This window comes from Melanerpes formicivorus, unplaced genomic scaffold (genome assembly GCF_026170545.1).
Source record: "Melanerpes formicivorus ecotype bairdi unplaced genomic scaffold, bMelFor1.0.p_v2 SCAF_1, whole genome shotgun sequence".
Taxonomy (NCBI): domain Eukaryota; kingdom Metazoa; phylum Chordata; class Aves; order Piciformes; family Picidae; genus Melanerpes; species Melanerpes formicivorus.
In genome coordinates this window covers 40,344,552-40,361,026 of record NW_027142353.1, presented here as the reverse complement: position 1 = coordinate 40,361,026, position 16,475 = coordinate 40,344,552, and the positions used below count along the sequence as shown (strand labels likewise).

General features: G+C 41.9%; 1 protein-coding gene across 1 annotated transcript in view; it reads left to right on the top strand.

Moving 5' to 3' along the window:
• Positions 1–16,475, top strand: part of OCA2 (OCA2 melanosomal transmembrane protein) — a 221,053-nt gene that overhangs the window by 66,111 nt on the left and 138,467 nt on the right. Inside the window, exons 5-7 of the mRNA XM_068140672.1 lie at positions 10–67; positions 952–1,024; positions 15,027–15,184. Coding sequence (XP_067996773.1) covers positions 10–67; positions 952–1,024; positions 15,027–15,184 — 289 coding nt within the window. The remainder of the gene's footprint in view (positions 1–9; positions 68–951; positions 1,025–15,026; positions 15,185–16,475) is intronic.

Here is a 16,475-nt window from a genome sequence, read left to right as displayed (position 1 = left end):
GTGTTTCAGATGCTGTCTAAAATTCCTAAAAGTTTCAGGCCTTTTTGTCTTTGTAGTTGTTTGCTCTGTAAGTATTGAATTTACAGTCCTCATGTGCCTCCCATTTCTTTAGAATTAGTTTAAAATGGGCTGTGACAGACATTTAGCCTTAGTTAACAAAACAATACCTGAAGGATGGGGTCGAAATGGCGAAAAAAGACAATACTGTGGAGGGCTTCATATCTAATCAGACCACTGCTGGGTGCACTAGCCAGCACCATGGACAATATGATAGGGTAAGCAGTTGAGTTTTAGCAGGGAAGGCAGCTTAAACTCAAATTTGTATGTCATTCATGGCTGCATGTTGAATTTAGGGTGAGTCTTTAGATACTGGATAATACCTGACAAACATTAATAGGGAAAGCTGTGCTGGGAAGGGTATACCAGTAATGCCAGTACTATAAGATGTGAAAGGCAGAAGAACATGGGGAGGTAGGCATCTCCCAAATGGGTCTGCCAGAATGCTCCCTTCTCTACCCAAATTTTCAAAATTGGCAAAATATTAGTCTGCAAGACTTAAGAAGCATTTCAGAAATTTGGAGTTTATCTTTTAGCTGCTGTGAGGACCTTTATTTTGGTTAACCACATTTCTGTATCAGAGACAAAATAGATGACAGTATTTTCTCAGATGTAGGTGTGCTTTCTGGATAGATCCTTTATCTTATACGTTTGTTTTAAGAGACACTTGGATAAAATTCATTGAATATATGACTTTGGCAGTAAGTTTATAGAAAGAATATTGACCTTGTTAAAGTATTCTGGAGCAGCTTTTCAGCTGTGGTGGAAACATACCTGACAATATTCTTCCAATTTAATGTACAGTTCGAATGACCCTTCCTTAAGATAGGCTTAGCAGGTATTTTTCAGTTTTTGTGTTATTAATGAATGTTTTGGGATTTTTTGTTGCCCTAGATCTTGTTTGGCATTTATCCAGATCAAAGTACATCCTGGCAAATGTTGGCTGTATCACCTCTGGAAAGCTTCTGTATCCTTCTTTCATTGAAAAAAACACCTCTAAAACTAAACTGAAGTTTCACTGATGAACTCTTCAATTGGGTGGGTATTCACTATCTTATACTAAGTGTCCTCAGAGCCTGGGCTGCACTTAGACTTGTCCTTTGAGGCAGGCCACAAGGGTGCTCCCTATGCAAATTAGGCTGAATGACACCTATCTGATGTGCCTTTTGGCATAGCCTTTTGGTCCAGACTCTGCATGATGCCAAGAGTGTGGAAGTGGGCTGTAGACCCTGTGGGATGAAGGACTAGTAAGTAGTTTGGACCATGGTTATGACATGCACTTGACTACAGAAACTGCACCCCAGACCAGTCATTAACTGAAACTGTCGTGTGTATTTGGACTATGATGCTATGCAGTGAACTCCCTCAAAAGCAGAAAACCCGATGACTCACGATTATGTTTCCTAAATGACTTAGCCTAGCTATGTGTATGGAATTGTAGATCTGTAGATATTTTGCAGTGGAGATGCAGATTCCTTTACAAATTTTCCATGCAATTTTGCTCCTTAGTGAATAATGTCCACAGATTGCCAAGCAATTGTTCAAAGGAACAAGCAATAGAATAACCTAAAATAAACATGATTAATAGAGGGTGAATGCAGACCTGAATGTGAAAAGTCTTTGTGGGATGAACATTCAGTTAGCAAATAAACAACAACTTTTTCAAATAAATTGCCCACGTTGTCAGTGTGAAAAAATGATTCACCTATAGATAAGATTCTGGGAAGGGAATTGTCAGGTCTCATTGACAGGGCTTTAAACTAGTTTTGAAGGGGGAAGGGGCTGAAACTAGTCCCCCCAGGCAAGAGTCTGGGGGTGATAAGATTGAGTCAGAGGTGAAACCAGCAGCCCAGCTGCAGTGCATGTACACTAATGCACAAAGCATGGGTAACAAACAAGAGGAGCTGGAAGCCTTGTTGCAGCAGGAAATTTATGATGTAGTTGCCATCACAGAGACATGGTAGGACAACTCACATGACTGGAACACTGCAATTGATGGCTACAAGCTCTTCAGGAGAGACAGGCAAGGAAGAAGGGGTGGAGGGGTGGCCCTGTACATCAGGGAGGCACTAGATGCCATTGAGATGGAGATTAGGGATGATCGGGTTGAGTGCTTGTGGGTAAGAATTAGAGGGAAGACCAGCAAGGCAGACATCCTGGTTGGAGTCTGTTATAGACCACCCAACCAGGAGGAAGATGTTGATGAAGCATTCTATAGGCAGCTTAGGGTTGTCTCAGGATCGCCTGACCTTGTTCTCATGGGCAACTTCAACCAGCCTGCCATCTGCTGGGATCTCAACACAACAGAGAGGAGACAGTCTAGGAGGTTCTTAGAGCACATGGAGGACAGCTTCATATCCCAGGTGCTGTGTGAGCCTACCAGGGGTAAGGCTATGCTTGACCTTCTCTTCACCAATAGGGAAGGGCTGGTGGGTGATGTGGTGGTAGGAGGGTGTTTAGGGGCCAGTGACCACGAGATAATTGAGTTTTCAGTATTCGGTCAAGCTAAGAGGGGCAGCAAGAAGACCTCCACTCTGGACTTCCAGAGGGCAGACTTCAGGTTACTCAAGGAACTAACTCAGAGGGTTCCTTGGGGTAAAGCCCTTAAAAAATAAAGGGGTCCAGGTGAGCTGGACCTGGTTCAAGGAAGAACTCTTGAAGGCACAGGAGCAGGCTGTGCCAATGTGCCAGAAGATGAGCTGCCAGGGCAGATGGCCAGCCTGGATGGGTAATGAACTTTTAATAGAACTAAGGGAAAAAAAGAGGGTGTATCATCTTTGGAAGAGAGGTGAGGCAACCCATGGAATGTTTAAGGATCTTGCTAGATCATGTAGGAAGAAAATTAGGGAGGTAAAAGCACATTTGGAGCTTAAACTGGCCTCTGCTCTGAAAGACAACAAAAAGTCCTTCTATAAATACATTAATAGCAAGAGGAAGGGCAAGGACAACCTCCACTCCTTGGTGGACATGGAGGGAAATGTTGTATCAAAGGATGAGGAAAAGGTAGAGGTACTTAACACCTTCTTTGCCTCAATTTTTACTAGCAGGACAGAACGTCTTCCAGACAGCTGGCCTGCAGAGCTGGCAGAAGGAGCCAGGGAGCAGCATAGTTTCCCTATGTTCCATGAGCAGATAGTTGGAGCTCTCCTCAGCCACTTGGATCCCCACAAGTCCAAGGGACCAGATGGGATCCATCCTAGGGTGCTGAAAGAGCTCACAGGTGAGCTGGCCAAGCCACTATCGATCATTTTTCATCAGTCCTGGCTCACAGGAGAGGTCCAGAAGACTGGAAGCTGGCCAAGCACTGGTTGGATGAACCAGGGAGTTCAGTGCCAGGCAAGATTATGGAACAGGTAATCCTGAGTGCAATCACACAGCACTTACAGGATGGCCAAGGGATCAGGCCCAGCCAGCATGGATTTCTGAAGGGCAGGTCATGCCTGACCAACCTGATCTCCTTCTATGATCAGGTGACCCCCCTGGTGGATGTGGGGAGGCCTGTGGATGTAGTCTACCTGGACCTCAGCAAGGCCTTTGACACCGTCCCCCATAGCAAACTGCTGGCCAAGCTGTCAGCCCATGGCTTGGATGGGAGCACACTGCATTGGGTTAGGAACTGGCTGGAGGGCTGAGCCCATAGAGTGGTGGTGAATGGTGCCACATCCAGCTGGCAGCCAGTCACTAGTGGTGTGCCCCAAGGATCAGTGCTGGGCCCTGTGCTCTGTAACATTTTTTAGGAAGGATGTGCACTTGCTGGAACGAGTCCAGAGAAGGGCAACGAAGTTGGTGAGGGGCTTGGAACACAAGCCCTATGGGAGAGACTGAGGGAGCTGGGGTTGCTTAGCCTGGAGAGGAGGAGACTCAGGGGTGACCTTATTGCACTCTACAACTACCTGAAGGGAAGTTGTAGACAGGCAGATGTTGGTCTCTTCTCCCAGGCAGCCAGTACCAGAACAAGAGGACACAGTCTCAGGCTGCACCAGGGGAGGTAGGTTGGATGTTAGGAGGAAGTTCTATACAGAGAGAGTGATCGCCCATTGGAATGGGCTGCCTGGGGAGGTGGTGGAGTCACCATCACTGGAGGTGTTCAGGAGGAGACTTGATGGGGTGCTTGGTGCCATGGTTTAGTTGTTTAGGTAGGTTGGATTGGTTGATGGGTTGGACACGATGATCTTGAAGGTCTCTTCCAACCTGGTTTATTATTCTATATATTTCACAAACTTCTGGGAGGTATCTTGTTTTGAAAAGATGTGGCAGGATGAATTTTTTAAATGCAGTTTTTTCCTGTCTAACTGGGTACTTCCATGGCTTTGAGCAGGGACAATCCATTTTTAAAAGATTTGATTGTTAGCATTCTCAATGTCAGCAATAATGGCACGATAACATATAATAATCAGTATGGTAGAGAAGGAAAAAGGGACAGTGCTTGAGGGCCATTTGTAGTAAAAAGGTAAGATTCCTTTTTTGGAGGAAATCAAGCCAATATTTAGTAGTACCAGTGAAAATTTCATCTGCACACTGCCATCAATATCCTGTTCACATCAGTGTTTTTGTCCTCCTTGAAACTGCTGTCAAAGGTTTCCATATATGTGCACTGTTGAACAGCACCAGATCTGCCATGACCCAGTCTATCAAATGAGGGTGTCTTTAAGTTCAAGTTTTAGTCAACTGTCATAGCTTAAGGATTTCCTCTATTTCCACAGATTGTGGGTTTGAACCATAGCTGCTCCATTGCACAAATAAATTCTCCAACCAGTTACTCCTTTTATTTATTTCAGAGATGTGCTGGTAAGACTGGAATTTGATCAGAAACAGGTGTTCCTATATCTTACATTTTTCCTATCGCTTCAGGGTGCTTTCACTCAAATAGTCACCAGAATGCAGCACTCCCATTTCTTGACAAACCTGGAGTTTGTGTCATATGTGTTGTGAGCTGGATGTTCTATTCCTTACCTGAGGTCACTGAACTAGGGAAAAATATGAGTGATCCAGCAAAACTGTGCTTATTTTTCAAGGTAATTAAAGCAGAAGGGTCAAGGAGAAAGTGTATATAGTAAGAGGAAGGGAAAGGACAACCTCCACTCCTTGGTGGATACGGAGGGGAACATTGTAACAAAGGATGAGGAAAAGGCAGAGATACTTAACACCTTCTTTGCCTCAATTTTTACTAGCAGGACAGAATGTCTTCCAGACAGCTGGCCTCCAGAGCTGGCAGAAGGAGCCAGGGAGCAGCATAGTTTTCCACTGTTCCAAAATGGGGTAGTTGGTGATCTGCTCAGCCGCCTGGATCCCCACAAGTCCATGGGACCAGATGGGATCCATCCTAGGGTGCTGAAAGAGCTCACAGGTGAGCTGGCCAAGCCACTATCGATCATTTTTCATCAGTCCTGGCTCACAGGAGAGGTCCAGAAGACTGGAAGCTGGCCAACGTGGTGCCCATCCACAAGAAGGGCCGGTTGGATGAGCCAGGGAATTATAGGCCTGTCAGCCTGACCTCAGTGCCAGGCAAGATCATGGAACAGGTCATCATGAGTGCATTAACACTGCACTTAGAGGATGGCCAAGGGATCAGGCTCAGCCAACATGGATTTAGGAAGGGCAGGTCCTGCCTGACCAACCTGATCTCCTTCTACGAGCAGGTGACCTGCCTGGTGGATGTGGGGAAGCCTGTGGATGTAGTTTACCTGGACTTCAGCAAGGCCTTTGACCCCGTCCCCCATAGCAAACTCCTGGCCAAGCTGTCAGCACATGGCTTGGACAGCAGCACTCTGAGCTGGGTTAGGAACTGGCTGGATGGCCGAACCCAGAGAGTGGTGGTGAATAGTGTCACATCCAGCTGGCAGCCAGTCAGTAGTGGAGTCCCCCAGGGATCAGTGCTGGGCCCCATCCTCTTTAACATCTTTATTGATGATCTGGATGAGGGCATTGAGTCTATCATCAGTAAATTTGCTGATGACACCAAGCTGGGGACAGGAGTTGATCTGCTAGAGGGTAGAGAGGCTTTGCAGAGAGACCTCGACAGGCTGGACAGATGGGCAGAGTCCAACGGCATGAGATTTAACGCATCCAAGTGCCGGGTTCTGCACATTGGCCACAACAACCCCATGCAGTGCTACAGGCTGGGGTCAGAGTGGCTAGAGAGCAGCCAGGCAGAGAGGGACCTGGGGGTGCTGGTTGATAGTAAGATGAACATGAGCCTGCAGTGTGCCCAGGTGGCCAGGAGGGCCAATGGCATCCTGGCCTGCATTAAGAACAGTGTGGCCAGCAGGAGCAGGGAGGTCATTCTGCCCCTGTACACTGCACTGGTTAGGCCACACCTCGAGTCCTGTGTCCATTTCTGGGCCCCTCAGTTTAGGAAGGATGTTGACTTGCTGGAACGAGTCCAGAGAAGGGCAACGAAGTTAGTGAGGGGCTTGGAACGCAAGCCCTATGAGGAAAGACTGAGGGAGCTGGGGCTGCTTAGCCTGGAGAGGAGGAGACTCAGGGGTGACCTCATTACTCTCTACAACTACCTGAAGGGGTGTTGTAAACAGGCAGAGGTTGGTCTCTTCTCCCAGGCAGCCAGCACCAGAACAAGAGGACACAGTCTCAGGCTGTGCCAGGGGAGGTTTAGGCTGGAGGTCAGGAGGAGGTTTTACACAGAGAGAGTGATTGTCCATTGGAATGGACTGCCCGGGGAGGTGGTGGAGTCGCCGTCACTGGAGGTGTTCAGGAGGAGACTTGACAGGGTGCTTGGTTACATGGGTTAGTTGATTAGGTGGTGTTTGGTGATAGGTTGGACGTGATGATCTTGAAGGTCTCTTCCAACCTGGTCTATTCTATTCTATTCTATTCTATTCTATTCTATTCTATTCTATTCTATTCTATTCTATTCTATTCTATTCTATTCTATTCTATTCTAAATGAGGTTTGGAAAAGGCACAAGCAATTCTGAGTGTTATCTCACTATTTTTGCTTGTCTGCATTTGTACAGAAGTAAACTGTTGTGGTTGTGTTCCACTTTGTTACATTGTGAAGAAAATATTAATCTCTTGGGCTAGATCTGGATAATGATAACCACAGAGCAGTGCTGAATATATGATTTATGCTGGCTGACAGACCATGGTATTCCCAGTGAACATTAGGTGCTGCTCTCCAAATATCTGCAAGAAATACATGGTAGGCTGGCAGGTGTGCTTGTAGTAGTTTTTTTTGTCACAAAACCCTTAGAGGTTACCATATGAGACTACATTGTGTGGAAAATAAGTCTGTTAGCTCATGTGATGCCAATTTTACCTCTTGTTTATGCCTCAAAAGCCATTAATAAGTGTTGAAGGGGTAGTAACATATCTATATATTTTTTTCCTTTTTCTTCTTTTTAAATCACTTCCTCTCATTTTTATTTATTTCCAAAAATACATTGATGTGTCTTTTAGGGGTGTGTGCTCATGCATATACAACACATCTATATACACAAGAACAATAAAAACAAAGTTCAAAATATTTTTAAAAAACAAATCGTGTCATCCCCTTTGGACTTCATATCCATTGTCATCCTGCTGTCACATGTTTGTGTTTTTTCTTTCATGCCCATTAGATCATAGGCTTACTCAGAGGCAGGACTTTGTCTTTTGTGCTGTGAGACACCTGTATCAGATGGTGCGAGGCTGAGTTGTTTTTCACGTAACATCTCTTTGTCACTTTTCCACTTGGTCATTTGTTTATATTGTTGTACCTTTATATCTTGCTTGGATTTACTCTAGTTGGTTTTCTTCCCATTATTTTTTTTCCCCTATATAGCCTACTCTATCTCCCTTTACTTTGCCCATCCTCATGGGTACAAACCTGTCACATATCACCGAGGTGTGTTGGCTGCAGTTTTTGAAAACATCTTGCCGCCTGTGAATTAATAGAAGCTTTTGGAGTCTGTAAGTTGTGGGGGTTTTGGTGGTTTTATTTTTAATACTGATTTCCCCATTGGCACCCAACACAAGTATACTTTTTAAAAAAACAATGATAGTATTATTCCATTTCACCAACACTTGGGATTCATTTGCTTATAAATTCTGTCAGTCAGCTCCATTATACCAGAAAGAATTAAGTTTATATTGAAGCCTGGATAGAGAACTCTTTTCTTCAAGAAACAAGATTCAATACCTCTACTGATGCAAATGTGTGAAACATTAATTTTCAGATCTTTTGCTCAAAGGCTGTGCATTAACTGGGAAGTATCAATAATTAATAAGACGATGAGCCTTTGGACAGTGTATTATAAAAACAGAGGAAGAGATATAAAGTCTAAATAAATTCTGTCATTTTTTAGATTAGTTAAATGTACCCTGTTCTCTGACTATTTGGCCATTCAAACCTTCAGGTAACTTCTCTCCATTAACTGTTTGACCAAAGAGTGAATGAGAAATATTGTTGTTGTTCTCCACAGCTTACATAGGGTTTCAGACTTGAAGAATGTTCTGAAATGAAAAGTGTACTCTGTGTTCTTTCCTTTGTTTCTATCACTGTACTTGCTACAATGATTGCTATTTCTACACTTCACAATAATGGAAAGATTTTCTTTTTATAAAAAAAGGTACATCTTATTCCAGTACATTTCTCATGCAATGGGTCTCATGTTTACCTGGATGAACTGTGAATTTCCATTTTCACTTTGTCCCTGACAAGATTTAGAGTAAAAACCTTGTTTACTTCCATCTCAACCTATGTACTTGTGGCAGTTCTTGTTATAGGTGAGGGAAAATTAGATCGCTCTAGGTGGGGGAATTTAATTTTCCTTTTTCAGCCTGATGTCTGAACTTCCTTCTTTTGGGCCTGAAACCTCATAATAACTGGGGAGTGGATCATTTCTGAGTCTGGCCAAGGATCTTGCATTTTTATAACGCCTTTCAGTCCTGATTTGCTTGTTTGATTTAAGTGTTTGATATCTCCTCAATAAAATTTTTATTGCAAAAGCTGACAGTTTGCAAGGTACCTCTTTACACAATACTGTGTGGAGGGTTCCTTACTTACTTGGTCTTCATGTAGAAAATAAAACTCACAAAAAAACCCCACAAACAACATCATCTCAAGTTATGGCTGAATGAGTCCCTGGTCAGTCCAAATCAAACAAAACCAGAGATACCAAACTGTCTTATCAGTGGCCATTTTCACTGACTTACCTCATTCCTCAATAGCTCTTAGAGATTTCATCACATCTACTACAGGCTTAAGATCTAAAATTCAGAAAGCGGATGTATGTCAATAGCAATAATACAAGGAAACTTACATCATAGGCCATATTTCTCATTTCATTTTGATTCAGGTGAACTAATTAGAACAATTTCACATGTGAAAAGGAATGTCAGTTGACAGTGTTCTAGGCTGAGAAGATGTAGGATAAGTAAATGTGCTGACCTTTTCAAATTTGTTGCTGAATCTGGATGAGTTTGAAAGATTGGTTCAAGTGTGTTAATTGTGGAGCAAACAAATGCTACTAGGAAAATTTGTAATCATACCATGGGCATCAGTGACAGTAAAAAAATCACCTTTCCTACACTCTGAACCAGAAGTATATATAGAATGAAAAAATATGATGCAAAGAAAATAGTCAGATTTTAGCAAGCTTTTTTGGTTGTTGTTGTCTCCACGGAGGTTCTAAAAATGGGTTCTTCTCCTAGGGAGCATGAATTAACTTAATGAATAAAATAACTCCTTTAATTCTTTTTCCCCTTTGAAATTTTTATTTATTTTGTAGCTCCAGTTTCCTACTGTCAGACCCTCCTCTGTCATTTTTCCTTGCAGAATGAATTAAAAAAATTATTTGTTTGTTGATACTGTTGGAAATCTGCTAAGTGTTTTAGCCTGCAGGCAAAGTCCAAACTGCTAAGTAGATGTATGAAAACCAGAACCACATGAAGAGGCAGGCAAAGAAGACGAATCTCAAGGCATCATTGAGAAAATACTGTAGAACAAAGAATTTATTAAGGACTCAAAACACTTCTAGAACTGATGGAACACAGAGAAAAAGGATGGGTCCACTGTAGACAGAAACGGAACCAGAGAGCTGACACTCAAAAAAGGGAAAAAAAAAAAGTCATGAAGCATTATTCAGGTATAGAAAAGTGTGTTGTTCAACTTGGTACACTGTGAAGGGAAGGTGTAAAAACAAATTAATAAGATATAAACAGAGATAGAACACTGAAAGAGAAAACTGCAGTGTGCACAGAAATAATCTCAGTTAAGGACAAAATGTAAAAACAGGTTCTAAGACCTAATCAAAATAAATTCTTTAAAATGGTAATATCCTACAGAAACTAACATGAGTGACTTGATTATAAATCAGGATCAGTAGTACATAAAGAAATTTGATGAAAAATAAATAATAGATGTGGTACTCTTAAGGTATGTTTTATGGTAGGCAGAGTATGTCATACAAGTAGAAGCTAAAGAACGCATAAAGTCAGCCTTCTATATATAAATATACCAGAGAAGCTCTGTCAGTCATGACTATTCTTCTGACTTTGTATATATCAAATTAATGGCATGGTAGAGGGTAGAGCAGGGACTTGGTATTTAGCAAGTGACTCAGCTTCACTTGAGTTAGTCATCCTAGGCAATCTTTATAGTTAATAGAATTGATGCTTCACAGGAGTGAATTCTCTCATCTTTGTGTGGTGGGTCTAAAATGAAGTAATGAATTCTGTCTTAAAAGCATCCTCTTCTCACTGGTTTTAAGGGAGCAACCAAATCTGATGCAGATGTCCACAGCACAGAAATACAACCTGTGGATGAATAACAATTTACTTACCTACTGCATCCCATTCCATCATGTTATGAACATAAGCTACAAAAATGCAAAGTGATGTGAGAGGACTCTTGCACGTCTTTCAGCACCTTTTAGGAGCAACTATTCAGAAAATTGAGATCAGAAAAAGCAGCTCTTGGTTTTGCTCTGACCAGTGGACCCAGCCTGCTGCCAGAATTAAATACAGACAGCCACTGCGTAATGGTGCACAAAGCATACACAAACCCAAATCCCTTGACAGGATAATTCACAGCAGTAATATAATTTCAAGAATAGAACTACATAAAAATGAGGCAGCTTAGCTGAAGTGAAATAAAAAATAATAGTTCTGACTGTAAATCTTGTCAAGGAGATGTTTTTCTTCAAAGGCACACACTGGGGGCTGCATTACAAAAAAAGTTCAGAAAATACAAAAAGTCCCAGCATAAGTTACAGAAAAGAAAAGTCATGCTAGAAATAAAAAGGTGGTTTTCCCAAAGATTAGTCACATCTGAATGGTTAAAATACAGAGGAAATCACATTCTGTCCATTTAAGGGAAATATAAACCAAGATAAGGCAGAACAAAAACATTCTGAAGAACAGTTGGATTAAAAAAACAAACAAAAAACACCCCCCCCCCCCCCAAAACAACAAATCACAATTTGATTCATATAAGCATGGCTGAAGATTTCTTCTGGTTTATTTCGATATCACCTTTCATAAAGGCTATCATCTGCTTCAGTCTAACAATGGAGTTATAACAGCCTCTAAATATTGTTTAGAGAAAGATGACTCTGATGAGATTTCAGAGCCTCAGTGCAGATGGGTGAATGATGTTCAGCCCCACTTGAAATCAAAGGAGAACCTGTTTTGCTAGGGCTCTTTCTGTTGGTTTTAGAAATGCACAGAAATGAGTGCAAAGACTTCTTAATTATCTTCATTTTTATAGGAAAAGAAAGAAAGAAGTACTCTTCTCGAAAATAAGGTTTAATTTTCTCCACTTTTAATTTTAAGGACCTTTATAACAGCTCCTGAATGTGTCACCTAGGTAATGACAGGATTTATTTTAAAGGTATGACTTAAAAGGAGGCTGTCATAATTATATGCACCTGAAGCTTTTCAAGGCATAAATTACTGGCTACACTCCTAATAAAAGGCAGGCTGTCAAGAGGTCTCCCAAATCATGGGCTTAATGACTTCAGGCCAGCAGGCTTTTTAGAAGGCACAATTAATGTCTCTAATTAAAAGTACAGCTAAAATTCCAGCTGAATTTAAGAATTTGTATTGAGAAGGACACAGAAAAATTGTGATGTGAAATTACCTTAAGACCTTCAGAACCAGAAGAGAACTATTGTACTATTGTAATTTGTATTTATGTTTGCTAAGGGCTGTGTGTGTCAATTCTTCTGACTGGAGTTGATCTCCTGATTTGCTGCATCTGAGGTTGTTGGTTTTTTGGTTTTTTTTTTTTTTTTTAATTATTTCCTGTGTAATTCCTTTAAAGAAACAGATGCTTTGGAGGTTCATCCTTAATGAATGTCTTTTCTGGGTTAGTAGAGAAATGTCTCTTTTCTCTAGATCTGTTTCTTGTGCTGGGAATGTGGACAGATGCAACAGCTCTTTAAAAGATGAAGACCACAAAGCTTTCCCCATTAGAGAATGGTCTACCATGGATGGCCTTGCTGGGGCTCACTGGGAAGCGGGTCACAGACATCCCCTGAGACCTCTTTAACTGTACTGTGTCATTTTTTCTTGTTAAACTCTCAGTTCTGTGGGCAACCAAATGTCTTTCTGGGAAAATTCTTCTGGTAGGTTTTTTTTTTTTTTTTTTTTTTTTTTTTTTTTTTTTTTAAATTCCTGGATGTTAAAACTGTTAATACACTCAAACATGATTAAATTGCATGATTTCAACAGAACATATATGTGTAAAATCAAGTCTCTTCTTCCCCTTCTTAGATGTTGCACTTTTTTTTTTTTCCTTTCTCCCTTCCCCTGTCTGGTCACAGGTAGAAGCAGAACAACTACAATGTCCCCCAGTTATATTAACAAATGGACTGAGAAAGGTTTAAAAGCATAGGCTATCCCTTTTCCACAAACCTGCAGGGTTGTTGCTTGCTCAACTATGCCAAATACAATGCTATGTTTATGTAATCCTGGATGTATTTGGATTAATAGAGCCAGAGTTCCAAAGGACTTGTGGATCATGGTTGACTGACTTCTAAGTTATGTATCAGACTAGGAAAAGAGTTTGGCCACACCTTGTACTAGCTATTGAAGAGAAAAAGGAAGAAGATCAATAAGGAAAGTACAGAGTCCTGCATATGGGGAGGAATAACAACAGGCACCAGTATAGACTAGGGGTTGTCTTGCTGGAAATCAGCACCACAGAGAAAGGTCTTGGAGTCCCAGTGGACAGCAAGTTCTTCATGGAACAGCAATGTGCCCTTGTGGTCAAGTGGGCTAACAGTATCCTGGAGTGCATTAAAGACAGTGTGTCCAGCGTCTAGGGAGGTTCTGGAGACTTAAAAACCCCACCTGGATGTGTTCCTGTGCACCCTACCCTAGGAGATTCTGCTTTGCATGGGGATTTGACTTAATGATCTCTGGAGGTCCCTTCCAACCCCTTACATTCTGTGATTCTGTAGACAAGAGAGCTAGAAGAGGAGTACTTGTACAAGAGCTTGCTAACATGTCTTTCAGATGTTTGAAAAAAATGTGAGTAGAATTTTGAATGAAAATTTAATCCTCTGGTATGAATAGAATGTTGATTCTGGTTTAGTTTTCCTTGTGTTTGGAGTTTCCACTGTGTGCAAATTCTGTGATGTTTAGATTGCTGAGCTAATCATACAGCTTTTAACCTCGGACAAGCACTTAAAGAGCCTTACTTCTCTTTATCTCTGTGTATTCACTAATGGTGTCCCCCAGGGATCAGTGCTGGGCCCCATGCTGTGTAATATCTTCACTGATGATCTGGATGAGGGGATGGAGTCAGTCATCAGTATATTTGCAGATGACACCAAGTTGGGAGCAGGTGTTAGAGGGTAGAGGCTCTCCAGAGGGACCTTGACTGGCTGGACAGATGGGCAGAGTCCAACATGATGGCATTCAACAAGTCCAAGTGCTGGGTGCTGCACTTTGGCCACAACAGCCTCATGCAGTACTACAGGCTGGGGTCAGAATGGCTGGAGAGCTGACAAACAGTAAGGGACCTGGGGGTGCTGATTGACAGCTGGCTGAACCTGAGCCAGCAGTGTGCCCAGGTGGCCAAGAAGGCCAATGGCATCCTGGCCTGCATCAAGAATAGTGTGGCCAGCAGGAGCAGGGAAGTCATTGTGCCCCTGTACTCAGCACTGGTTAGGCCATACTTTGAGTACTGCGTCCAGTTCTGGGCCCTTCAATTTAAGAAAGACATTGAGACTCTTTAATGTGTCCAGAGAAGGGCAACAAAGCTGGTGAGAGGTTTGGAGCACAAGCCCTATGAGGAGAGGCTGAAGGAGCTGGGATAGTTTAACCTGGAGAAGAGGAGACTCAGGGGAGACCTTATTGCTCCCTACAACTACCTGAAGGGTTATTGTAGCCAGGAGGGGGTTGGTCTCTTCTCCCAGGCAACCAGCACCAGAACAAGGGGACACAGTCTCAAGCTGCACCAGGGGAAGTTTAGGCTCGAGATGAGGAGAAAGTTCTTCACAGAGAGAGTTGTTAGGTGTTGGAATGGGCTGCCCATGGAGGTGGTGGAGTCACCATCCCTGGGGGTGTTCAAGAGGGGATTGGATGTGGCACTTGGTGCCATGGTCTAGTAGTCATGAGGTGTTGGGTGACAGGTTGGACTTGATGACCTTTGAGGTCTTTTCCAAACTTGTTGACTCTATGATTCTATTTCTGTATATTATTTTGAAGCTTTGGTACACATACAGCACCAGCTGAAAGTGCTAGTAATCTCAAAAGTAACCAGTGATGAAGAGATGTATTTGTTCTGAACCTGTGGGTTCAGAACCTGAGCCTCCTGATCCTTAGGAACATCGACAAGACAGTGCTACTTGGTGAAGAAATAGATGTCTATTATGTTCTCTTTATAGTTTCATAAACAATTTAGCTGCAGAATGTATTTTTGAATGTAAATGACTAATATTTTCTCCTTCCCCCCCTGCCCAAATTTGTGCAGTCTATTCTAATTTTTACTGGAAAATTGCACCTTAACAAGATTATTGACAGCTATGAATCTGACTGATTTTCGTGATTCTGCTCTGTTGAAGTTAGACATAGGAGGCCCATTTGTAGCAGATGTAGTTGATCAGCAAATAGAGGAATACATTGTAGTACAAATCAATCAGACTGAGGATGCTGGATCAAGGAGGAGACGCCAGCAGCAGGTGATGGTCTTTACTTTTTCTTTCACTTTTTCTGAGATGTGTTTTATCACTTATTTCCATCACCATTATGTGGATTAAGTGCTCATGCTTGTCCCTGTTGTGAAGTGTGTCAACATCAGTGTTAGAAAACTTATTCTGACAAAAGCAATGTTACATTTCTTTTGCCTTTATAAGACTTTCTTTAGCACCTATATTAAAATGATGTAAAAATTATGCCCCTTGCATGACACCTAACATGAAAGTTTTTGTGTTTAAAATTGCCAGCATTTCAAAAGTTGTCCTAGAAGGAACAGGTGTGAAGTGCCTTTTTGCACTAACTGAAATACATCTTCACAATATCTTCCAAATTATTTTCTCAAACATGTCACATTTATTGGCTTCATTTCTCTTAAGGCCTTCTCACTGTTGATGTTGTTTCCAACAAGTTTCTGCTGCTTTCTTCCAGAGAACTCAGTGAAGGAGGGTCTTTTACAGCCTGTTACTGTATGTCACTGAAAAATAAAAATTGTCTTCCTAATTTAATAAATGTCATTGGCATAGAAACAACTGCTTCTCATTCTAGATATGTGACAGGATGGCTCTACTAGTGACAGTCATTAGTATTCCTGCTTACACCCAATGGTACAGTCTACAGTAAAAGATTATTTCAGCATGGGGAACAGCAACACCCTAATGGTGATTACTGCCTTAAACCACCTACCCTGTGATTAGGAAGTTACTGTAACCTGTGCTGTCAGCGGTGATGTCCAAGCAATCTTTGCACATACAATGAGACAGCCAGCACACAGCTGGCTGCAGCTGCTCATCTCTGCTGGCACACCAGTGGTTATCCTGACATGACCAAAGGAATAGGTAGCCAAATGAGCCTTCCCCTCCTGCACGCTCCTCAGGAATTTCTCTGTCAGATGTTCCAAGCTGGCTGATTAAGCTGTTTAATTTTCTGCACTTTCCAGCATGCAGAATCAGGACAGGCTTAAGATTTAGGCTACAATTAACTAAATCTGAAGGTTTTTAAAGTTCGTCTTTCTTAAAAAAGAGAGACTATGTGTATCTATGTTTAAAGAGCGTATCTTGCTAAAGCTGAATGATCAGTGTGTAGTAATGGATAAAGTTTGAGAAAATGTTTATTTTTCTGAAGTGTTTTTTTTGTTTCTTTTTGCTAAAAGGTCAGCAAACAGGAATTTTGTTTACTGAAATTTTGCCATGACCTCTTCATAATGTCTAGGAATACGATGTTGTTCCTGAGCCTTACATCATCTGTACCTTTATCTATATTTGTTTTCTTTCCAGG